The sequence below is a fragment of the Podarcis filfolensis genome (genome assembly GCF_964270895.1).
Source record: "Podarcis filfolensis genome assembly, chromosome: 7".
NCBI lineage: Eukaryota > Metazoa > Chordata > Lepidosauria > Squamata > Lacertidae > Podarcis > Podarcis filfolensis.
The window spans coordinates 75,582,476-75,607,875 of NC_139603.1; the positions used below are offsets into that span (position 1 = coordinate 75,582,476).

The window sequence follows — 25,400 nt, forward strand, 5'->3', positions numbered from 1 at the left end:
TTGGGGGTGACAAATCCAGCGAGATGCTGAGGCAGACGCCCAGCGGCCTCCTGCGCACCTGGGACTGGGGCGCTGGGCGGATCTTTGCACCCCAGCACCGCATATGCTTAAGACAGCCCTGCCTGGTACACAGGAGCACTATTTTCAATTTCGTTAAAAAGAACCAAGTATTTTACTCGGGGAGAGGGTAAGGTTTGCAGCATGGTTCAAAGGCTGACGTTTGTCAATATTTATTATTATTATTATTATTAACCCCAAACCCCACAAATAAACCCCAAACACACAACTTTTCAAAGGTCCGTTTTAAGAATTTTTGGGGCCCGGGGCAGATTCATATCCACCATGTGTGAGCACTCACACCTAGGAGAAGGGGTGGAATCGTTTGGATGGCAATATTTCATACCTAGGAAATAGGCCCTGCTGAATCAGACCAATGGCCCATCAAGTCCAGGATCATGTTCTCACAGTGGCCACCCAAATGCTTGTGGGAAATCCACAAGCAGGATAGGAGCACAAGGTTACTCACCCTTCCTGTGGTTTCCAGCAACTGGTATTCGAAAGCATTTTTAATTTAGTTTAGGGGAAAGATGGTTGGGGTGTGTGGATGGATGTGTTAGAGCAGCCTTTCTCAACCTGTGGGTCCCCAGTTGTTGTTGAACTACAACTCCCATCACCCCTAGCTAGCAAGGCCAGAGCTCAGGGATGATGGGAGTTGTAGTCCAACAACATCTGGGGACCCACAGGTTGAGAAAGGCTGCGTTAGAGGTTGGGAAGGGAGGGTTTTTGGGGGGCAGGGAGGCTAATGTGGAGCTGCCACTTGAAGAGGGAGCTGAAAAGCTCTTGTGCGTGAGTCAAGCAGCGCCTCACACTACTTTGGATCCTGCTCTGTACCAGAGATAGAGGTGTTCCTGAGAAATAATCTGAAACTCGAGCTCTGTGTAGGCACTGGGGGAAAAGGCACGAGGCTGCAAACTAGGGTGGGTACATTGGCGCTGCAAACACAGGCTTCTGCGTCTTGCTTTTGTGTGTTGAGTGTGAAGGCCTGAAGGAGAATTGGGTTCAAATCTTGCACAACCCTAGTTCCCAGTGGCAGGGAGGACCCTACTATGCATGTTCAAGAGGACATACTTCAGAGTTCCTATCGGGGGTTCATGCTCATCATGCAAAGGCCAGGAGTGAAGGGGATGTTGGCATGGGCATGAACATTGGCCCTGCATCACCTACAATGGGAGTTGACCTGAAGATGCTGTGGACCACAGCTCCCATCATCCCTGATGCTGTGCTTGATGGGGTGATGGGAACGTACTGTATTTTTCGCTCCATAAGGCACACTTTTTTCTTCCTAAAAGGTAAAGGGAAATGTCTGTGCGTCTTATGGAGCGAAGGCGTGGTCCCTGGAGATGAATTGCCCAGGGGCGAAAAGCAGATTATGCTTTTTTAAAAAAATAAATAGCAAAAAACTGCTCCAGCTAAGGAAAAGACACTAAGGCAAACAAGAGGGAAGGGAGTGTTGAAAGGAAGCAGCTGATCGGCAAGCGATCGGGAGGGAGATAAGGGACGCTAGAGATAAAGGAGGCTGCCTGGGAGGGAGGAAGTAAAAGCCCATAGATCCTCAGGATTTTTGCATTGGGTCACCCCAAATTCACCACCAGATCACATAGCACGTCCATGGCTACAGCCTGCACCAAAAAAACACGCACCCACTGTTGTGTGGGGCAACAATGACGCAAAAAAGTGGATCCACATGGATTCTCAGGATTTTTGCATTGGGCTACCCCAAACTCACCGTCAAATCACATGTCTGTGGCCACAGCATGAACCACAAAAATCATACACCCACTGTTTCATTCAGAATATTTTTTTTCTTGTTTTCCTCCTCTAGAAACTAGGTGCGTCTTATGGTCAGGTGCGTCTTATGGAGCGAAAAATAAGGTAGTTCAAAGCATTTGCAGTGCACCAGTCTGGCTAGCCTTGCCCTGCTCAGTTGGTGCCCTCAAACACTCTTTTGAGCATCTGAGTAAGAACTAAGTTGGGGGAGTGAGCGGAAGAGCAGCTGCCCCCAGGAAATGACACCCTTGTTCCCCACCCCACAGATTCACCATATGGGATGCTGCAGTGCTGACCTCTCAGCAAGCAGGTCATCTGTTTCTACCCTTAATCTCAAACTGCGGCCATTCAAGTTAATAAATATGTACAACATTCTGGAGTTCAGTGAATATAAATAGCAAATATTTGTTCTGGTATTTCTCTGCACATCTGTTTGATTTCACTGGAAATCTTGGGCGTCCTAAGATTCCAGATCAGGAGCTTAATGTAACAACAACAAAAATATTATTATTATTTTAAAATGATCTAGGATAGCTCTGAGCTATCCCAGTCAGACATATAAATATAAATAAGCATAATATAGAAAAACATTCCCCCTCCCAATCCACATACAAAAATGTAATCGTTATTGCTAGCAGCAAGTGGAGTATGAAATATTGGATAGCTAAAACTATGCGCGCCTCACTTTCACCAAATGGATCTGGTTTCCGAGCATTTCTAAGAAAAGCTTCTGGTATAATTTGTACATCGAGAGGCTGTGGAGGAACTTGACCACCTTCCGGAGGCCTTGGATAGTCGTCTTGGGGAAATGGTATGTTTTCAAATGCTTCAGCGCATACGTCAAGCCCTTGATGGTGTCTTGGTCTCTATTTTTTACTCTCCACAAGCTGAGAAGCCTGAGAATCGGCTCGGAAGATTTGCACAGCCTCAGAATACGGTCGACTTCTTCCTTCCCCACTTTCTTCCCTGGCAAATTTTCCATCAGGATGCTGAGCTGCTCAAAGGTGATGTTGAGGTGGCCAATGTGTTTTGAGACACTGTTTTCACAGTGGTCAATGCCTGCGAAAGACAAATAGAGAAGCTGGTTTGTTTCGTGGACTGACAGGATCATAGAGTTGGAAGGGAGCCGAACCCTCTGCAATACAGGAATCTCAGCCAAAGCATCCATGACAGATGGCTATCCAACCTCTACTTAAAAACCTCCAAGGAAGAAGAGTTCATAAATAAATGTGAGCTTGCTCAGTGTATGCATACACTGCTCTGCTTGTATACTGGTCTTACCTTGCTTAATGTTCTTGACCGCAGTGTGACCATTGTTCTGCTCCTTCCATAATTTCAGTAACTGAAAGGTCTGTTCCTGAGGACTGTGCCTTTGTTTAAGCCTTTCTGTAGTTTCTGTGTTGACCTTTACACCTGGCAGACTATCCCGTAGCATGTTCAGCCAGTTGGGCGTGAGTTTTGTTGGAACGGCAAACCTGAAGAATGCTTCCTCACACAAGGTCACATCTAAAGAAAAAGAAGAAGAAGCGTGTTGATCTTTCACAGTCTGCCTGGTCTGGATCAGCCATCCAAACATTGCACCTGTGCCCTTTCGAAAAGTATAAAAAATCCCCAGTATTGCTCTACCAGGGCTGGAGTCCGCTGCATGCTTACTTGGATGTAAGCCCTACTGAACACAATGAGACTTGCTTCCTGAGTAAATAAGCCTGGATTCTGTGAAACTACATTTTGACCTGTGTTATTTATTCATTAAATTTATATGCTATTTTTTCCTCTAAGGACCTCAAGGTGGCGTAGATGGTTCCCTCTTTCCTCATTTAATCCCCACAACAACCCTGTGAGGTGGGCTCGGGTGAGAGATGGTCAATAGCTGTCAACTTTCCCCTTTTCTTGCGAGGAATCCTATTTGGAATAAGGGAATTTCCCTTAAAAAAAGGGAAACGTTGACAGCTATGATGGTGACTGGCCCAAGGGCACCTAGTGAGCTTCATGGCATGGGGAGATTTGAACCTTGGTCTCTCCCTGGTCCTGGTCCGACACTCTCATTAGTCTGCATAGAATCTTGGGCGTGCACCCCCAAGCTTTTTCTGTAGAAAAAGACTGCTCAAGCAGACCAAAACTTCCTCTTTGTTAAGTTAACGGCTCTAACAGTCAGGTGTATCTTTGCATGACTAAAGAGTACAAGCGACTGGTTGCTATGGAAACTACCAACTGGAGGTACTTTCCAGAGTTGGAGTCAAGCAACGCCTAGGGGGGGTCCAAAGATTCCCTACCATAAGCTAATGAAGTGTCACTCTGGATGAGGAACAGAGCTGCTACACTAGCTTCACAGCTGGTGGATTGCTGCAGTTTACCGAAAAGGATGAGCAAGGCGAAAAGAGGATTAGACGAATTCATGGAGAAGAGGGCTTTTGATGGCTACTAGGCATGATGGCTGTGATTTGCCTCAACAGTTGGAGGCAGCCATGCTTCTGAATATCAGTTGCTGGTATTCAACATAATTAGGGGAGTTCTCTTTTGCTCAGGCTCTGCTTGGGGGTTTCCTACAGGTATTGGAACAGGGACACAGGTGGCGCTGTGGGTTAAACCACAGAGCCTAGGACTTGCCGATCAGAAGGTCGGCGGTTCGAATCCCTCCGACGGGGTGAGCTCCCATTGCTCGGTCCCAGCTCCTGCCAACCCAGCAGTTCGAAAGCACGTCAAAGTGCAAGTAGATAAATAGGTACCGCTCCGGCGGGAAGGTAAACGGTGTTTCCGTGTGCTGCTTTGGTTTGCCAGAAGCGGCTTAGTCATGCTGGCCACATGACCCGGAAGCTGTACGCTGGCTCCCTCGGCCAATAAAGTGAGATGAGCGCTGCAACCCCAGAGTCGTCCGCGGCTGGACCTAACGGTCAGGGGTCCCTTTACCTTTACCTTTACCGGTATTGGGCTGGCCACTGTGGGAACAGGATGTTGGACTAGATGGGCTGTTGGCTGGATCCAGCAGGCTCTTCTTATGTTCTTATGGTGGTGGGAAGGTTGGCACAGTGCAAACACACTGGCAGAATCAATCCAGTGTTCCTGCCAGAGTGTTTGCACCATTCCAACTTCAGCTCTTCCGCATTCCCTCGGGTTAAGCAACGGTGACCCACCTGCTGGGAAGGTCGTGTAGCAGTTCTGCCCCACCCAGCAAGCTACATGGAGAAGAACTTCTATTTCACATCAGTCAGCTGAAAACTATTCCTTGCTTTGAAGCACAAAACTTTACTAGTAGAAATACAACAAGTGGTAAACTGGCACGTACCGATTCCACACTTCTGATCTGATCTGTCGCTTTTTTCTCCCTGGCAAACATTGTCACGTGTGGCGTCTCCCTTGCGCACCATTTTGAGGCCCAGCGCGCTGCAGTTGGTGTGCTTTTGACAAGCTTCCTTGGATGACGTTTCATTGGAGAAATAGCCTTCTGGGCATCTCTCACAAACCGTGTCGCTTTCAGGGGTACCTTGGGACAAAAGAAAGAGACAATAAATACGCTTGGCAATCACTTTGTATACAGCACTTCAGGGGCTTCTTATATATATGGTGAAAGGCAGCATGAAAGACTGAGCAGAAAAGCAATCAGGTAAGTGCCTGATTTGTGTGTTCCCAAAGATTCTCTTTCAAAGGGGGAAGCTCATTTCCCAGGATAGCTTTGCCAATTAATGTTTTAAATCTCATCTGCTTTGTTTTTGTAAATGACACATTCAGAAGTCTCACACGGGACAGTGCATGCCCCAAAGCACTAAGCCACTTTCAAACGTAGGTGGAAGACCGCATTATTTATCGAACTGTAGAGCTGGAAGGGATCTTGAGGGTCATCTAGGCTAACCCCATGCAATGCAAGAATCATAGCTAAAGAATCCTGGACAGACAGCCATTCAACCTCTGTATGAAAACCTCCAATGACATCTTCCGAGGGAGAACAGCTCTTATTGCCAAAACATACTTCCTAATATGAGAAAGTTCTTCCTAATGTGATTTCTTCATGTCTAAAGCTCCCTACATATTTAAAACTAGCCCATTAGGCCGTTTTAAAATTGGGAGTATTCAGATATGGAATCTGGACAAGGAAAAGGTTCACATGGAACTTGGTTGGCGCAACACGACACCACATGCTGTGGGCAGGCACCCACCTTAGTTAAATGAACATGGGACTGGTGGGGATCAGCAAAAAATAAACCCCAGAAACCCATCTCTGATACTCCAGAGCTGGTCCAAAGTCAACTCCGCTCAGACAGTTGGGAAAAGTTGCTTGGCTACTAGGTTTGATTCTTATGGACCAGCCCAGCATATACCTGCCCTGAAGCCCCACCACATCAACACACGATGAGCTGCCATTTTATATTTCCCACAGTGACCCAGAACTGGGCCAGCCCAAGACATTTCTGCACCTGAGGCACCCCCTCTCCAGTGAAGAATGGGCGAGTGAAGGTCTGAGTCAGGAGCAAGGGTAGGAGGTGGGCTGCCAAGGAGGAGGCAGGGTCAGGGCTGGCCCAAGCGTGAGGTGAGGTGAGGAGACCACCTTGGGTGGTAGGATCCACAGGGCCAAAAGATCCAGCCTGCAAGGAATGCAGTGGCAGCAACAGCTACGGTGCACTCCCTGGAGTCCAGATCTTCTGCCCCTGCCAGGGAGGGCACCAAGATATGGGTGGTATTTTTGCCCAAGGTCTTCTCAAACTTGGAGCAGAGTTGGCATTGCCCATGGACGATGGCATTTCTTTTCGCAAACTTTGAAGGAATTCTTTCACCAGAGCGCTGAAATGCACTCATTGGATAACTCAATGAAATGCCTTCTTTCCTTCAAAATCTGGCTTGTCACGCTCACGTTCGATGTGGCATGCCAGCCATGTGTTATAACCTGCTGGGTGGCTTAATAAACCCAGCCTGTGCAGGCAATCTGGATTTAACTCAAATGAAGGGTTTATCAAACACCTGATGGTCTGTGGTTCGTGGCTGCAAATTGGACAGGGCTGATTTAAGCCCCTTCTGAGCGGCTTCCCATTCCGACATAAATGGCAATAGAATTAAAACAGGTGTTGCATTTTTCAAATCAAGCTGGCATTTTCCGCCTTTCCTATGTAAATGAAAGCTCTTGCTTGCACTTAGTTGATATAGATTTGAGCTAGAGTATGAAATTAGAGTTCTGTAGTTAAATTATGCTGCTGGATACACTTAAATGAGTTTCCAAGGTAAGGAATAGCTCAGGAATGTGACGCAGTGAAGAATGTGCATCGATTCTCCTCTTTGGGCCTAGCTGGATTATTTATTGTATGTGCCCTAAAAATACAATGCTAATATTTAGTAAAAAATAATTCTAAGGAATGCATATTTAATTAAACTGCTGTTGTAAAGCAATCAACACAGAAGGTGTTGTGTACGGATGAGAATATTTTTAGGATCCTGGAGAGCAAGAAAGTTGGGGTTCTGTCCTTTACTAAAAGATCTACAATGATGAATTAAATGTGCAGTTAGGGAACAAATGCTGTCATGGTTATTAAGATGCATAGCTTCTCACAGAAAAGCAAGAATTGTGATCCATCCATATTCAACGCAACAGAAACTCTAGGAGTATATCGCCCTGATTGCCAGTAAATTTCTAGCCTTCAATTCTAGTGTTCACTTTTAAGCTCATAAAGAGCATGGGTTGAGTGGTCCCTGTGTGAGTTACTCTCTGTTCTATATTTCTTTGTCAACGGTTATGTGCAGGAGCTAGCAGCAGGGCCTTTTCAGAACTGGCCCCACTTCTGTGGAATTTCTATGTCAGGGTAGTTCACAGCATTAGTCTGAATGCAGTCAATGGGTTGCATTCAATCTTCCAGGAATGGATCTAATGCTTGCATATTCCTTCCTTCCTATGCTCCTTCCTTCCACTCTTCAACTGAATGGCTTAACACATTAATTCCTGGTTTGATCAAACCATAGTTTCCTGTTACATCCAGGCTGGCAGATTATGGTTTCAGCAAGGCCTTTGAACTAGAATTGCTTACTAGAACAAAACCAGTTTGTAATCCTGGAATGGAGGGACTGCTTAAATAACAGCCTGAAGTTTTTTGCACAACAGCAAACAATGGATTGATCAAACCACACATGAGGGGGAGGGGAGAGCAGATGTACACGGGTCTCTTTCCCAGTCCCCAAAACGAATGAATGTATTTTGGAAGAATGCATTACATGAGCTCATGTAAATATTTTTATATTTCCTGTTTGGCATGCTGAAAGCATTTAATCCAATGTCTAAAATGTAGCTGTAGTTTAAAGTACAATTTATGAGGATTTTCACACCTCCGGGCATTCTGGAAGCCACTTTATATGCAGCTAGCTAATATTTTTGCAGTAAAAGAAATATATTAAAAACCTACACTATGCATCTGGAGTTGAAATGAATTAGGAGACTGGTTTTCACTCCTCCTTAGCTTCACAAAATGATGAAACTAGTATGTGCCGGGCCATTTTCAAGCAGATCCATAAAGTTTCTGCACATCTTTTTGTTGTCGTTTCTAGACAAGGATTCCTTTAGACTTTATTTTCTAGATAGTGCTCTTCGGTGACAGTATTAATTTCCATCAATAAAGAACATGTGACCTCTTTTATCTGTCTCCCCCCCCTCCTGTTTTTGTTGTTAAAAATCTATCGCTGCGGTCTCTATCCCTTCTAGCAATGCACAATATTACCAGTTTGAGAATTACTGGCTGCATATATATATATATATATATATATATATATGCATGCTTTTCTAGGAGTATCTATTTGCGACATTGGTAATTAATTACTGCCACACATTTGCGATGACTTTTGCTATTACACTAATATTGTTATAATTACTCTCTGGGTGCTCTATCAGTCCGCACTTCTGCTGTTTGTCAAGGCGCACAGAGGCTTGAAGCAGCACTCTTCCCCCATGAAAAATGTTATTAGTTATAACCCATAAATACTGCATCCCAGATAATGTCCCTGTGAATGAGGTCAATCCATCATGTTTCTCATTAAAAGGGAATTTGCTGGTGCCGTTAAATTACCCATTACAGTAAGAGCAGAACATTTTGCTACTGTGAGCAACATCACTTTTGGCAGCAGTCCAGCGAGATGTTTAGGAGGACAACGGCTGTTTTTCACAGGCGCTGCAATAAATTTGCAATCCATGCGTTGCCTCTGGGCGTACTCAAAAGTTGAAAGCTATGCAAGGGTCTCTGTGTGAGAGCTACACAACTGTGTGTGTGTGTTGGTTTTGTAGTTGTACCCAGCAGCAAAACCAGGATGCTTTGGAAAATTTTGACTAGGCTGCCATGCACAGCTGTTGGGATACATTTGCCTTGCAATCCATGCAGGCACTTTCATAACTGTGAAGCAGGGATGGGGAACCTGAGGCACCTCTGGTTTGTAGCTCCCATCACCCTGACTATCAGCTGGGGCTAATGCAAAGTTCAAGTCCAATAACATCTGGAAGGCCACAGGTTCACTATATCTGATGTAAGCCAGCCTTGCAAATAATAATAATAATAATAATAATAATAATAATAATAATAATAATAATAAAGTCCACCAAAGTTAACAAACTACCAACCCCCAACCCACCTGCTGTCATTCCAAAAAGCTGTAAAGGAGCGCAAGCCAAGATGCCTTACTCTTTGCACCGTTGAGTCAGCACGACTCCATGCACCAGTGCCCTCTTAGGGCAAGGAAGGAAAGAAGAAGATGCCGATTTGCATGGAATCTGTATAGGCTGATTCATATGCACAGCTGCAAATTTAGAATTGGTAACTGCAATTTAAATAGCAAGGCAAGGCAACTTGGTGTTAGGGTTCTTGCCATTTGCAACAGGATTTGAACGGGACAGAGGACTCCTTTAAAGAGGAGGCTGTTCTCTGAAAAGCAAGACATACACAGCCCTCATATACATCTACCTGACTGCTTTGATCTGGGGAACGGGCGCTGTTTACAGGTGCCGCAGATTTGTTCTGCATTTGTATGAAACTGACCTATTCATGTTGCATGCAGCACATGAACACTGGAACTCCCTGCCTATTGACACCTTTGCTTTGCAGTTCCTGCTAAAGACAGTTTTGTTCAGGCAAGCCTATCCAGGCATGCGGAAAGCCTGCGTGCATTTTAATCTGTTTTTATCTTAACTGTTAGTTTTACCATAATTCTATTTTGAGTTTGTTAAATACTTGTTTGTAATTTGTCCTTTTCTTCTTTTCTCTTTTTTGGTAAGCAGCTTATAGGTTCTATTTGCAATCAAACGGTACATGCATCTTGTCTAATAAATAAAACCATACAGTTGTTGCCCCAGGCTTGGACCCTTAAACCGAGCAAGTTGTCTGTGAGCAAAAGTGTTAAACAGACTCCCCTCCCTTGTTTCAGCCTCTCTGTATCCCGACCCTGCTGTCTGTCTCAGATCGCATTCATCTCCCTCTGGCACTCTGATTCCTTGCTGACTTGCTCCGGATCCTGACCGCCAGCCAGATTATACCACACTGACACTGAATCCTATGCACCCCAACAGGAGTTTAGCACAGCTAAAGGTGCCCCTTTGTTTGAACCTCACAACAACCCTGTAGATCAGGTTGAGAGACTGGGACTAGCCTAAGGTCACCCAGCGAGTTTCATGGCCAAGCAGGGATTTCAATACAGCTCTCCCTGTTCCAACACAGGCTTTCACTAATTGATCTCCCTTATATATAATGCTAGTGATCTGTGGTACGCTGAAGGTCCTGTGGGGGGGGGGGGGAAGCACATGCAAGAACCCATTGTTTCCCAGTACAGTGGTACCTCGGGTTAAGAACTTAATTTGTTCCGGAGGTCTGTACTTAACCTGAAACTGTTCTTAACCTGAAGCACCACTTTAGCTAATGGGGCCTCCCGCTGCCGCTGCACTGCTGGAGCACGATTTCTGTTCTCATCCTGAAGCAAAGTTCTTAACTTTGGGGCCTCTATTTCTGGGTTAGCAGAGTCTGTAACCTGAAGAGTCTGTAACCCGAGGTAGCACTGTATACCAAAGGGTGTGTGTGTAATCTTCCTGGTCTGGTTTCCTGGAGAAGTTTCTTCCTCGCCCCAGGCGAACAGGCACGAGGCCATCTCTGGGAAACAGACACATACCTTGCTCAGCAACACCATATCCTGGCGGACATGCTGTGTGCTTCAAGCAGAATTCCAGTTCGAGGTACCGCCCTTCGATGCACTCGCAAACACGGTTCTGGGTGCTAGTGCATTCGACTTTCTCGTATTGCAGCTCCTTGCACACCACGTTGCAGTACTGGCACTCATCGTTGTTGTTCCATTCGTCTGCGTAGAACTGATCCGGGCAGGGGGCACACTTGGTCTTCGACGAAGTCGTGCAGTGCTGCTCGATGTAGGTTCCGGGGGGACACTGGTCACACAATATCTGACGGGAGGTTTCCGGGTCGTAATGGAGGTACTTTGGGCGAAGGTCCTCCTGGACAGTCCATTTCACAGATATGTCCAACAACTAGCAGAAGAGACACAACACAGTGTTTTAGGTTACGTGGTTGGCAACACACTGGTGGTATAGCTGTTGCTATTTACATTTCTCAGAGGCATTGCCCTTAAAGCAGGTATCAAGAGACAGGGGGACACCACTAAAAAGGCCCTGCCCCTTGTTGCCACCCTCCAAACACCCCTCGGAGAGGGAACTTGGAGAGGGTCCCCTTGTTTTGAGGGCAAATGTAGGGAAACTTTGAATGATGCAGTTTTGTTTGTGTGTGCCATCTGGAAATCAGCCAAACAGTGAAGGACGTGCAACAAGGCAGAGATTCATGAGGGACAGGAAGCGGGCATCTTAGAAATGCCCATATACAGTACAGAATCCTTCACATAACCTTCAACTTCCTTTCTTAACATTAATGATGAAATAATTTTCTGCCATAGCAACTCATATAACTTACAGCACTGTTAAATGGACTGTAGTACCCTTAACAAACATTGTGATGTTGTTGCAAAGTTCTGGTTAAAAAACCTACAGTTTTCATGTTTTCAAAAATATCCCAGGATCAACAGGGGGTTTATTGTCCCTCCCTAACCCCCCATACAGAGAAAAGGATTTTGAAAGGGAAAATGACATTATATTGATTTCCTTTTCTATTGGATCTTTCACACCATTCTCCAAATGGAAGTCAAATGACATTTGAGCTCCACCCACTCGTGTGAAATAAATGTGGATTTGGATGACAATTGCAAAGACAGCCAAAGCTCCTACAGGCATCTTTCCCTTCAATCACAGCCTTGTGAAAGTAAAGAAACTAGTTTTTCAGCATACAAAAACATTATTATATGTCTTGGCTTTGGGGTTTCACGCAGACCACAGAAGAATGTTTGGATTTACTGAAAGAAACAAATAAAGCAGCCTCTGTTTTGCATCACAAACACATCCTGGTGTCTCCTTTGCCTTTGAAAAGGACTGTCAAAGTCTGGATGGGATCCAAAGTCAAATCCCTAAACTCTGCTATTCACTGATTCAGGTAGGTAGCCGTGTTGGTCTGATGCATTTGAAATATATAAAAAAATTAAAAAATTGTCCAGTGGCACCTTAGAGACCAACTATGTTTGTTCTTGGTATAAACTTTCGTGTGCAAGAAGTTGGTCTCTAAGGTTTTCCTAGTAGTGATGTATGGAAGTGAGAGCTGGACCATAAAGAAGGCTGATCGCTGAAGAATTGATACTTTTGAATTATGGTGCTGGAGGAGACTCTTGAGAGTCCCATGGACTGCAAGAAGATCAAACCTATCCATTCTTAAGGAAATCAGCCCTGAGTGCTCACTGGAAGGACAGATCCTGAAGCTGAGGCTCCAATACTTTGGCCACCTCATGAGAAGAGAAGACTCCCTGGAAAAGATGTTGGGAAAGATTGAGGGCACAAGGAGAAGGGGACGACAGAGGACAGATGGTTGGACCGTGTTCTTGAAGCTACCAGCATGAGTTTGACCAAACTGCGGGAGGCAGTGGAAGATAGGAGTGCCTGGCGTGCTCTGGCCCATGGGGTCAAGAAGAGTCGGAAACGACACAACTAAACGATTAAACAACAAAAACAACAAGGTGCCACTGGACATTTTTTTTTTTAATATTTCGTCTTGCTATTCACTGCTCTACATAATACAAGTGCTAATGGGTCCCAAGATCCATTGGGCCACCAATGTTTTTCCAACAACGGGTGACCAGTGAGATCTCAGAAGCAAGACATACAGGGCGATAGTCCTTGCCCCTGTTTGTTTGTATCCAGGATCTAGTTTTCTGTTATCTGTGGCTTCTAAACCTGGATCTATTTTTCACCTGGGTTTTTGCCTTCCCCTTTCCATGCCAGCATGTTACCGAAAACCCATGAGGGGACAGAAGCCCACCCAAAACCAGTGACCCACTGACTCCTTGCTGGAAAGTGACATTTCCCCCTTCCCTGAGGGTTTATGTCTTCCCTGGGGGTTTTATGCCATTTCCCCGCCACCTTTTCCCTATGCAAGTCAATGGAGAGAGGTATTTATCTGAGGGAGAAAATGCTGTGTACCTGAAAACATGTTGTGGGGAAGCTAATCCCCATCAAAGACCCTTGGGGTAACATGTTTCTTGCTGGGAGATGGATACTGCCCTCACTTTTTCTAAGAAACCATGCTCTTTTTTTCTCACACACCCCGATTCCTAATGTACCCACCCCAAAACAGTTCTCTTTGCAGGGGAACCACTGCAGCTGTCAATCTGAAATCTGTCAGGAACCATCCCCTCAATCAGAAGAGATGTCCCTGTGAAAGGGATACACACACACACACACACACACACACACACACACAATTTATGTCGTTTGATCTGCTAACAAGAATTGTATTTAGAGATGACTTTAAATCCTAACATCATTCTAATAATGAATTCAGTTTATGCAAACTACTGGGTTGTTGATTTCTGTTCTTCCTTTCATATTGAGTATACTGTTGTTGTTTTTAATGGGGCACAATCCACTGAGAAATGGGGCTTATGCAGGGGAACATACCCAGTGGGCTGAGTCCCATTTTTAAGAAGCAGAAAATCCCTTTGTCCTAAGTGTTTCTATATGATTGGCAATAATAACTCACTGAATACAAGATCTACCGAATGCTCACATGAAGCAAAGCTGACAGATAACAGGAAGCATTCACAGTTATCTGATCAGCTGTTGCTCCACGTTGCACAACTTCTAGGTAACATCAAACACAACTTGGGTTGATTAGTCACTAGGCAAACTATTCTCAGCTATGAGATCACTTTTAAAATGTATTTGTAAGGTTGTAATCGGTGCTAATCACACTCAGAGAAGACCCTTGATGTTGATGGACACAATTCACTTAGGTCTATTGATTTCCATGGGTTTACTCAGATTATAACCTACTTGACTGCTGCCCATAGATTTTGGATTCTTAGCTTTCCCAGAGCGGGGCATAAATAAATGTCTCCCTAATGTATATCTGAGAGAAGGGTAAATTGGAGAAAAGGGGAAAGGAGATTGCAAAAATAACAGACATTCCAACCCATTGATTTTGGGGCACACCTGGCAGTGTCGATGTTCAGTGGATCTCCTTATGAGTGAAGGAGCTGTCCCATTCTCTTTAACAGACATCTCCACACATGCAATGGGAGCCAGTAAGAGACATTTGCCCAGTTGAAGAGAAGAAGAGTTTGGATTTGATATCCCGCTTTATCACTACCCTAGGGAGTCTCAAAGCGGCTAACATTCTCCTTTCCCTTCCTCCCCCATAACAAACACTCTGTGAGGTGAGTGGGGCTGAGAGACTTCAGAGAAGTGTGACTAGCCCAAGGTCACCCAGCAGCTGCATGTGGAGGAGTGGGGAATCAAACCACTCTTAACTACTACACCACACTGGCTGGACACAGAAGATCCACAAACCATGACCATTCGCATCAGGAGAACTGGTGGCAGAGCAGAAATTGCAATGCTCCAGAGATCATACGATCATTTTATGGGAAGATTCCAGGGATTGTACCTTAAACCTTCTGCTCTGTCTGTCACCAGCACCTGTTCCACATCCAGCTACCGCCCTTAGACCATCAGAGCACCATGATAGATAATCCAGTGCTCTCTGCCTACGTGAGCCCCATATATCCATAGATTTGTGCAATATATAAAACTAAACATGGTATCTGACAAACAAGTCCAGTCTCACAGATTTGCTCCTGTTCTATCCAGCCCTCCTCTCCACAGACTGTCCTGACAATATTAAGCAGATTCGTAACATCTGCAGTGGCCTAAGGCTCTCGCAGGAGGGTGAGAACTAGGAGATTTAGATGGCCCCTATTTCTTGAAAATGCAGCATATTAATTCCTTCCTCCACCCCACACCCCAGAAGCCAGGAATGTCTCATCCCTTGTTAAAACTTTGCAGCCCACTACGATTTGAAAGCTAGCACGCTTACTGAAAGACCTGAAGAGGAAAAGTCAGCCAGCGGAGAACAGAGAATGATATCAACGCTCTGATCGTGTCAGTTCCAAAGCAATCGTCAGTCTCTGGGCAAGGACTTACCACAAGTGTGCAGCACAGGAACTTGTTCATTGTGGTTGCTTTCAAACCCTCAGGGATCTGGGAAAGCAATCAGGCAGTTAGGGAGCGCTCTGGTCTCGTAGCAGCTTGCAAACACTGGCCCAGCACATTAAAAACTCGTTTATATATATATCTGCAGCCCCATGCAACAGGAAACCCTGGCTCAGCTTTGAATACTCATTCCCTCCCCACGAGCAATTTCTTTTTGATTTTTTTTTTTTAAAAGGAACCTGTCGATGATTTCATGCAACTCCTTTCAGCGGTATTTAACCACAAGCTGGAAAAAAAAAAAGGAGGGAGTGTCAGGATCCGGGCACAGCGATGGGTTAACTAATTACTGTCTGGCAGTCACTGCCTCTGCTGTGTTACTGCCCACCCCTTTTCTGGGTGAAGAGGGGCTGTCCAAAACAGACTCACCTCCAGGACAACAAGGGGCGAGTTATTTACAGCCTGGCTGTTCTAGAAAAAAAAGTCTAAAAATATCCTGCTGCAACCAGCTCATCCATAAGGTGTCTTCCCTTTCTGGTAGTAAAGGGGTTTTTTTTTTTTTTGCTTCCAATGCCCTGAACTAGAGCTGAAACGAGCAATCCTTCTCACTTTGTGATACATGGTTTTACACTTTATCTCCTGATCTAGTTGACACTGCTATGAAGGTCCATATTTTTATTGATGCATTCAAGACATTTTTTCCATTATGTTTGACGCCCCCATAATCCCTGTAAAGTACCCCATTCTTAGTCCTACAGTACAAATGGGGAAAGAGGGTTAAGACAGCTAAAGCAGATGTTCTTTGGAATTAAGTATTTTTGTTTGGCTCATGTGTCTTATTTCTTTGAAATCGTCGGAATAGAAATATCATTTCGAAATGATGATGGGCAGGAACATATCAGGGAAGCTGCCTTATACCATCAGACCACTGGTCCATGTAGCTTGGTATATCCAACTCTGAATGGAAGCAGCTACTTAAGAGTTTGTGCGAGGGGACATTCTTGTCCTACCTGGAGATGACAGAGATTAAACTTTCCTTTTAAACCTTTAATGCTTTCAGCATATAAAGCAGATGTTCTACAACTGAGCTATAGTCTTTCTTTCTTCTGCTGAAATTGTCCCCAGAGCTGATTCAGGATGAATGTCCTATTCTCATCTCCCCCTTGGCCGTGTTTTCCTCCCCACTCACAAGGCTGAGGAATTAAGCTCACAATTTCAGATAGGGATTAATGTAAATGTTGAGATAAAGGTTGCCTACTACATTAGATTCGTCTATCGGTGTTTAAATTTGTTCCTTCACAAAATAACATAGACACGAACCAACTGTGGAAGATGGAAACTGTTTGAAAGTGAATTTACAGACCTCCTCCAAACAAATGTACAGTTATCTGTCCCGCGATGTGGTTCGGGGGTTAGTGGGTTTGGGGAAGGTTCAATCTGAACTGGAGAAAAGTTGGCACGTATTGGCTAGTGCCCATGTTCATACCAACACTCCTCTACACAGTGAAGCCTCAGAGCAGTTTTGCAAGTGTTTCGAAAACGTAAATGCATGTTTCGTTTTGTTTTTTTTTTAAAAAAAAAACAAACCCAAGGAGGATAAGCAAATATGCACAAAGAAATGTGTTGCTTAAAAAAGAACTTGCGGACAGCTCTCTCGATGCAGAAAGGCTAACACACCTCTTCAGCATGGGAAGAAACTTGCCAATTCATCTTTCATCTTGCTACTATGACTGCAAGCACAGGTTGAAGTAAAATGAACTCACTGTGACCACAAGGCTTCACAACAAGTCAGGCAGTGGGGGGGGGGAGAGGGGGGAGAGGTGTTCCTCAGACTCTCTGTCACTGATTATTTATAACTCAGAAATTCTTCTCCTGCCCCCCCCCCGCCCCGCTCTGAGTTGGTTCAAATGACCATTCACAAAAGGCAAATGATTCATATGGCCACCTTGACTCCAGCCTTGCTTTTTTTTTAAAAAAAATATTTTTTATTAGGAAATTCAACAAAAAAAAGCACCCCCCCAGACTTCCCTCAGCTCCTCTCTCTGGTTTAACAACAACTGTTATTCTCTGCATGTTGCAAAATTGTATAGATCCTTAATTTATCTAACTGGCTATTATCAATAAAAAGTTTATTCAAAACCTGCCAAGGAGTCCAGTTCATTTTGTTGTTTCTTTAAGTACTTTGTAAAAGCTTCCCATTCTTCCTTAAAATCACAGTTGTCCTTGTCACGTAGTTTATGTGTCAGTTTCGCCAATTCCGCATAGTCCATCAGTTTCTCTTGCCACAGTTCTTTGGTCGGGATTTCTTCATTCTTCCATCCCTGTGCTATTAGGACTCTTGCCGCCATTGTCGCATACATGAAAATGTTTTTCAGTTTCCTTGCTAATAAGGTGGAACAACACATTGCTTGTAGGCCTGTGATTCTTTAAAGGGGCTGTTTTCATTTTTTTTGCAATATGCAGCTATTGAGGCTACAATTTGAAAGGGATCTATAGTATGAGGTGTGTGTGTGTTTGTGTGCATGTATGGGGGGGGAAATGCCTTCTCTACTCTCACCTCTTGCAGAATTTTCCTGCTGAATATCCTCCTCCTGCTGTTTTTACTCCCCAGCCCCATAAGAGGCGGGTGGGGAAATATACAGGATCCCATATCCATTCCACACTGGATTGGTGTAGTTGTGGGGGCAGCTTGGAAGGATTTTCCTTGGGGAAACAACCTGAGGGGAAAGGTTACAAAACCTCTCCTTCTGTCCTCTCCTTCCAAACTCCTTCTACGGGCTGAATTTCCAGAAAACAACAACAAGGACGCCTAAAAAGAATCACCAAGCTGCACAGAACATGCAGTTCCGTCCTAAGACTTCAAACGTCATTGCTAGCTCACCTGACCACATATACCTAGGTTAGTCATTTGTGGCTAACGGATGAAAGGGAAAAAATAAGTAACTTTCTTCCAGGTTACAAAAGTGTCTTGTCTGGCTTCCCAGAGGTCTGTTCATATTTGCCATGATCAACCTGGTGTGCAGCTATTGACAACTCTGCTTATTATCACCATCATCATATCTAACCCAGATCTCTCTTTCCTTGGAAGATCACTAGCACTCACACACTTGCTTCCGGCAGGAACCTTGGTTTTGGGATTCGCACCAGTTTAATGCTTTGAATTTGCTTTGACTTTCAGCTTTGATTCATTCACTTCTGTTAAAATCAAAGCAGGGCATTTTTTTCGCTGCTCTCTGGTCCCAACGGCAAACACCTGACCACAACCGCAGGTTCCGTAAACATCTTACATAAATCCCCGGATTCATAAACACCGATTCGCAAATAATGAAGCGACAGTAGTTTCTACAACATAAAGTTTTGACAGGGAAATGCTCTTCCCCCTTGCCTCGCCAAACTTAGCCCCCAGCATTCAAACTGACCGAAGGAGGGCAAGTCTCAGGAGGATGGGGGTGAAGAGGAGCAATATCATATAACCACATGTGGCCATGGCTATCCCAGGTGACTCAAAGGTAGGGATGGAAGGGGGAGTTTGGCTCAGTTAATATTTTTAAGGCGAACCTACCTAATTTGCACTCCCTGAAACACTGCATGAACAGCCACGTACAAAATTTTGAATTTTGCAATGTTGTTCTCCAGCAAAATGTGTTCAGAAATGCATGTACTAGGTATTCTAATAATAATAATAATAATAATAATAATAATAATAATAATAATAATAATAAATTTTTATTTATATCCTGCCCTTCCTAGCTGAGAGCTGCTCAGAGCAGCTAACAACAATAATGGTAACACAGCATTCTAAAATCAATTCATTTTTAAATCAATTCAATTCAAATGAATGGCAACCATTGGGCATATAAATGCATATACTTGTGAAAAGAACAGAAAAGTGTGTGATGTTGCAAATTTGGCAAAACTGCATGCAAAAATACGTACCGGTATATTAGTAGAAATTTGCACTGAAATATGAATGAGGACTTCTTTTTCCCCAAACTAATCTAATGTGCAGATGAATTCTGCAATCCTAAGGCTGCTGCTGCTGGGAAATCCAAAGCCTACATGGGCAAAAAGGCTGTCAATGGCTACTAGCCATGGTCAGTTATGTTTCTGAATACTAGTTGCTGGAAACCACAGGAGGGGAAAGGTTTCTTGTGCTTGAGTGTCAGGGCTGGTTCAGCTGCAGCTCAGCAGCTCAGAGATGAGCAGTAAAGTTGATACAATACAAACAGAGAAACCTGCCAGAACTGATGATCTGGGCCTTCCACTTCCCCCCAATTCTCCCTGTCCGGCTGTTTCCCATGCAATGTTAAACTCCCCCCCCCGGGGGGGGGGCTGCGCTCTCTGTGCTTGTTGCTCTGCTACATGCAAAAGTCGCTGAGACCTTGGAGACAAGGGAGGAGGGGAGCTGAATACAGTAGGACTGGCAGGCTCCTGTGAATCTGTTGCAGCCTCAGCTTTCCCTTCTTCTTCAGCTGCCTGTCCTACGTCTGCAGTGCTTTCTGCCTCTTCTTCCTCTCTCTCACTTAAGTCTGTTGTTTGTTCAGCATCCAACCATTCTGCCTCCCCCCTTCATCCTCTGACCTGCCTTTCATGTCCCAACACCACTCCCCTGGATCTCAGCCTTCCTCTTTTGAGGCTCCTCCGGGGGTTTCTCTGGCAGGAGCCCCCCACCAGTCCTCCCAGTCTCTGGCACCGGGTCCTGCTTGTTGGTTTCCCACAGGCATCCAGTTAGCCTCTGTGAGAACAGGATACTGGACTAGACAAGCCCTTGGCAGGCTCTTCTTATGTTCTGTTTAACTGCCCATCCGAAGCCCTGCTGGGCTCTCAGCAGCAAGAGATAAGTGAGGTCAGCAGAGCTCTTGCTCTTGCACTCCTCCAGGCTTTTGAGTTTTATTCCCCTTTGTTAAACACTTTCCCTCCTACTGGGGACAATCAGAAGGAAATTCACAGGGCCAGCTTCTGAGAACATACTACAAAGGCCAACTGCTGAATTGCCGGGGCTGTAAGCATTCAACAGAGCTAGGTGCACAGCTGTACAGTGGTACCTTGGGTTAAGTACTTAATTTGTTCCAGAGGTCTGTTCTTAACCTGAAACTGTTCTTAACCTGAAGCACCACTTTAGCTAATGGGGCCTCCTGCTGCCGCCGCGCCACTGGAGCATGATTTCTGTTCTCATCCTGAAGCAAAGTTCTTAACCTGAAGCACTATTTCTGGGTTAGTGGAGTCTGTAACCTGAAGCGTATGTAACCTGAAGCGTATGTAACCTGAGGTACCACTGTAATGCCTTCTCAAAGGGGAAGAGACCCAGGTTGCTGAAAAAGTTAGATTTAATTTTTCGTTTTCCTGGAAATATAAGAATGCTATGTATTTTATCATTTTGTAAAAGCAGAAGAATCGTTCTAGAAGTCAGTGCATGAGCCCATCCTGGCACAGGGCCACCACCCAAGTCTTCTTTTGGACTGTGCAGACGTTGTCAGTTTTTGGAAGAAAAACTGTCACGTTTGGCTTTGTGATGCAAGATACTAATCAGGCCCGGGCACTGTCAAAAACATGAAGGATTATGGATAACTCAGTCACCGCCAAAAGCAACTGCCTCCCTTTGGGTAGTGCATTGTAGTGCCTCAACAATCATTTTGGGTGATCTAGCAGGTGTTTAAGCCGTAGATTGTAATTGCATTTGCCATTCTAGTTATCAGAATGGCTGGTGGGAGCCTTTTGTTATGGATTTCCTACCAGATTTCTGTGAGCAGGCCTGTGTAGGTTATAGACACCACTGGTGTTTTTTAATTTTTTAATTTATTTCATGAAATGTATACAGTGGTACCTCGGGTTAAGTACTTAATTCATTCCGGAGGTCCGTACTTAACCTGAAACTGTTCTTAACCTGAAGCACCACTTTAGCTAATGGGGCCTCCTGCTGCTGCTGTGCTGCCGGAGCACGATTTCTGTTCCTACCCTGAAGCAAAGTTCTTAACCTGAAGCACTATTTCTGGGTTAGCGGAGTCTGTAACCTGAAGCGTATGTAACCCGAGGTACCAATGTACACTGCTCGATTGCAGAAAAAAAATCAAAGCGGTTTCTGAAGGAAAAGATAAAGATAAAGATAAAGATAAAGATAAAGATAAAGATAAAGATAAAGATAAAGATAAAGATAAAGATATATCTTTATTGTCATTGTCCCATGCAGGACAATGAAATTGCAAAACTACATAAAACTACCACAAAACAATTGAAATTAGGGGTTGCTGAAAAAGTTTAAAACAGGGATGCAGAAAAGGGAGGTATGGGGAAGTCCTTGAAATAAGGTTTAAGAAAAAGAGGTTAAGAAATTATACGTGTTTTTATGTTTGTTTGTTTATGTATTGTTTTGTATTGTCTTTTAATATGTGTTGAAAAATTAATAAAAATTTATATATATAAAAAAACTACCACAAAACTACATAAAACTACATTAAAACTACATAAAACTACATAAAAACTACATAAAACATTCAAAAACCCCTAAAAACTCTAAAACCCTATTTTAAAATACACTATAATGTAGAAACCCCTTATGCTGCGTTTAGAACCAGAATTGCATTTGCATAGAAACTAGAAACCATTTTGCATAGAAACCATTATGTCTACAAAACTGACCCCTGCTGAAATCCCTCATGACTCAGAGAGAATCTGAGTTTTTGGAGGGTGTGTGAAGGACAGCCACCTATAGGGTTGCCATATTTTGTAGAGCAAAAAAAGAGGACACATTTGCCAACTTTTAGCTATGGATTACTATGACGACTCTACCCATGAAAAAAAGAGGATGATTCCTGGAAAAAAACCAGGACAACCTGTTTCCTGGGAAGCCTACTCCATATTCTCAGCAAATAAAACGGCCTGAATGGAATCTTACTGCCATGTTATCTATGGAGCAGAAAAAGCAGCCTCTCTGGGTCACATGCTGAGAGACATCATCTAAAAACTACAAGCACTCGCTTCTGCCAAAGTTTCATTAAACATGAATCAGGCATTGTTGGTTACACCCTGAAACCACCCAGTGCAGTTTCGGGGTGTGAGGAACTTGAATTAACAATGTAGCTGGTGTGCAAGAAGTTATTGGAAGTTTGAGAAATAGGAACAGATGGTTCCCCAGCTGGGTCTATCAAGGATCCCACACGAATGTAGGGGCAGTCCTACCAGAAAATGAAACAGTTATTAACATTCACTACCATTTACTGGAACAATACATTTAGGTCGCCTCCAGATTGTCAGTATTTTACAGGAGGGATCCATATCGGAAATTTAGGGTTGCACAATTAGAGTGGATTTTAAAGCACAACAAATCCACGTAAAAAATTAGAACTTTTTGTGCTTCAGAAAGTGATGGGGGAATTGACTGAAAAACGTGGAGATTCAGTTACATTTGAAATTTTATTTATGTTTTAAGTTAACTTTTTTGAATGTTTCTATGACTGAAATTTTTTTAAAAGATTATTATTATTTTTAAAAAAGAAAGAAATGAATGTGGGATGAATGAATGATTAATGGGAAGACACAGATAAACACCCTGCAAGTGAATCGGGATGAATTCGGTGTAAATGTTCATTGTCGTGCAACCTCCCAGCGAGCAAATCAGAGTTAGTGCTCAATAAAGACCAGGCATAGTCTAACCTCAGTGTAAGCTTTGTGCAAGAAAATCAGGGTGAATATAGACTGTCTGTAGGAGCTCTTCCAGTTGATCTCCCTTTTCTCACAATGGCTAGAACTACCCTGACAACCCCAGGTGTCCTCTGAACAGCTTTGCAATTGAGGCTGCAGTTTGAAACGGACAATCGTTTAAGTAGAATATGATAGCAAAGCAGTAGCAGACCAGGGCTACTGAACAATTTCCAAGTAGCAGAGCAGGAAAGAGTAAGGGATGCAGCCACAGGTGGGGATGCGGAGGATGACGGCACCAAATTTTCTGCATTGCCCCAAAGGGACTAAATGCCTGAGTAAATAAAAACCGTATTTGCAAGGGACAAATCTACAAGGAAAGGGCTTTCCATCACTTGACTCCAGGGTGGTTACAAAAGAATACAGTGGTACCTTGGTTCTCAAACGCCTTGGTACTCAAACAACTTGGAACCCAAACACTGCAAACCCGGAAGTAAGTGTCCCGGTTTGCAAACTTTTTTCGGAAGCTGAATGTGCTCCATTCTGAGAGCTTCCGTTCTGAGTGCCACACTTCCATTTTGAGTGTTATGCTGAGGTCTTTCTGTTTTTGCTATTTATTTTGCTTTTTTGTTTTTGCGGCTTTTGTGTGTGTGTGTGACTGTGTGGAACCCAGTTCAGCTACTGATTGATTGATTGTGCAACTGCAGTACATTGTTCATTTTATAGATTAGTCGTCTCGTTAGATAGTAAAATTCATGTTAAATTGCTGTTTTAGGGGATGTTTTTAAAAGTCTGGAATGGATTAATCCATTTTGCATTACTTTCTATGGGAAAGCACGACTTGGTTTTGGAACACTTTGGTTTTGGAATGGACTTTCACAACAGATTAAGTTTGAGAACCAAGGTACCACTGTACAAAGAGCACAATACAGTAAGAATGTAATGATCGCAACATTGTAGATGTTCCTTTTTCCCCAATTTTTTTTAATTGATTTTAACAGATATAACATATAAAACATACAAAAGAAAACATATTACAATACTACAAAAAAGAAAGAAAAAACAAAAATAAAAACACATATTCCTTCTAAAGTTCATTTTAAATTCCATTGTTAACCAACTTCCTCAAATCCCCCCTAACTGAGTTTCATTGTATCACCTTGTAACAATTCTCCAAGATCATCTTTCTACTACAGTTAACTCCTTCAATTTACTATCTTCATCTCTTTTCTTATTGACTTAAATCCATATTACTATACAACATTCTTATTCTAATCCTAGGCCTGTTTGATACTTTCAAGTACTTTCGAATTATCTTATATTACAATATTTAGCTAAGTAATCTTTAAATTTCTTCCAATCTTCTTGGTGTTCCTCTTCTTTCTGATCACGGATTCTTCCAGTCAGGTCAGCCAGCTCCAAAAACTCCAACATCTTCATCTGCCATTCTTCTACCGTTGGTATTTCTTGAGATTTCCAATTTTTAGCTAACAGCAGTCTTGCCGCTGTGGTGGCATACAAAAATAACCTAACATCTTTTTGGGGCAATTCCAATCCTATTATTCCAAGTAAAAAGGCTTCTGGTTTCTTTACAAATGTATACAGTGGTACCTCGGGTTAAGTACTTAATTCATTCCGGAGGTCTGTTCTTAACCTGAAACTGTTCTTAACCTGAAGCACCACTTTAGCTAATGGGGCCTCCTGCTGCTGCCGCGCCGCCGGAGCACAATTTCTGTTCTCATCCTGAAGCAAAGTTCTTAACCTGAAGCACTATTTCAGGGTTAGCGGAGTCTGTAACCTGAAGCGTATGTAACCTGAAGCGTATGTAACCCGAGGTACCACTGTATTTCAACATTTTTTTCAACTCATTAAAGATCTTTTCCCAGAAGTCCTTAACCTTAGGACACAATGTTGTAGATGTTTCTAACTAGCTTCTTATTGATGTAAACTCAATAAAACCCTACTTTCTCTTGCTTGATCACTGGATGATGTGGAGATGGGGGAGTCTGGGAAAAGGAAAGCCTTCATCAACCCATTTCACTTGTTTCTTCATACCTACAGGGATGGCTATTTGGGATGCACAAGCGAAGGCAGAAAACAACAGAAGCGTGAAAGTTGAAAATTCCTGCTTTTGCTCTGAAGTGTTGTCCATAGAAGAACCTCCTTATTGATTCAGAACTATCCATGTTGCCAGCAGCCTCTTCTTTTCCTCTTCTTCTTGCTCCCAGTATTTGCCTTCCCGTCTTGCCTGTTATGATCGTTAAGAAAATCTATTTTCCGTCCGGCCTGTCATTATAATAACTGAATCTATAAATGGACCTGCGCTTTAATCCTTCCTTCGCTCGCGGTGAAGGGAATGTGGAAGCTGAAAACAGTGAGTCAATGTACGGCGGCAGGTGAA

The 25,400-nt window shown here is 43.7% G+C and overlaps 1 protein-coding gene across 2 annotated transcripts; it reads right to left on the minus strand.

Annotated features, from left to right (window-relative positions):
• Window positions 1-1,451: 1,451 nt before the first annotated feature.
• On the minus strand, window positions 1,452-22,018 carry TNFRSF11B (TNF receptor superfamily member 11b). Of its 2 annotated transcripts, none has more exons than XR_014549947.1 (6): window positions 15,359-15,615; window positions 10,942-11,311; window positions 5,111-5,308; window positions 3,109-3,333; window positions 1,887-2,886; window positions 1,452-1,751 (listed from the first exon to the last, which is right to left on the minus strand). XR_014549947.1 is itself a non-coding variant. In XM_083622179.1 (6 exons), exons 2-6 carry the CDS (start codon window positions 15,386-15,388, stop codon window positions 2,498-2,500), a joined length of 1,212 nt encoding a protein of 403 aa, XP_083478305.1. In that variant the 5' UTR covers window positions 15,389-15,415; window positions 22,001-22,018; the 3' UTR covers window positions 1,452-2,497. The 2 variants fall into 2 exon arrangements, 1 of the variants encoding a protein (XP_083478305.1); XM_083622179.1 differs by adding an exon at window positions 22,001-22,018 and having other exon boundaries at window positions 1,452-2,886; window positions 15,359-15,415.
• Window positions 22,019-25,400: the final 3,382 nt, after the last annotated feature.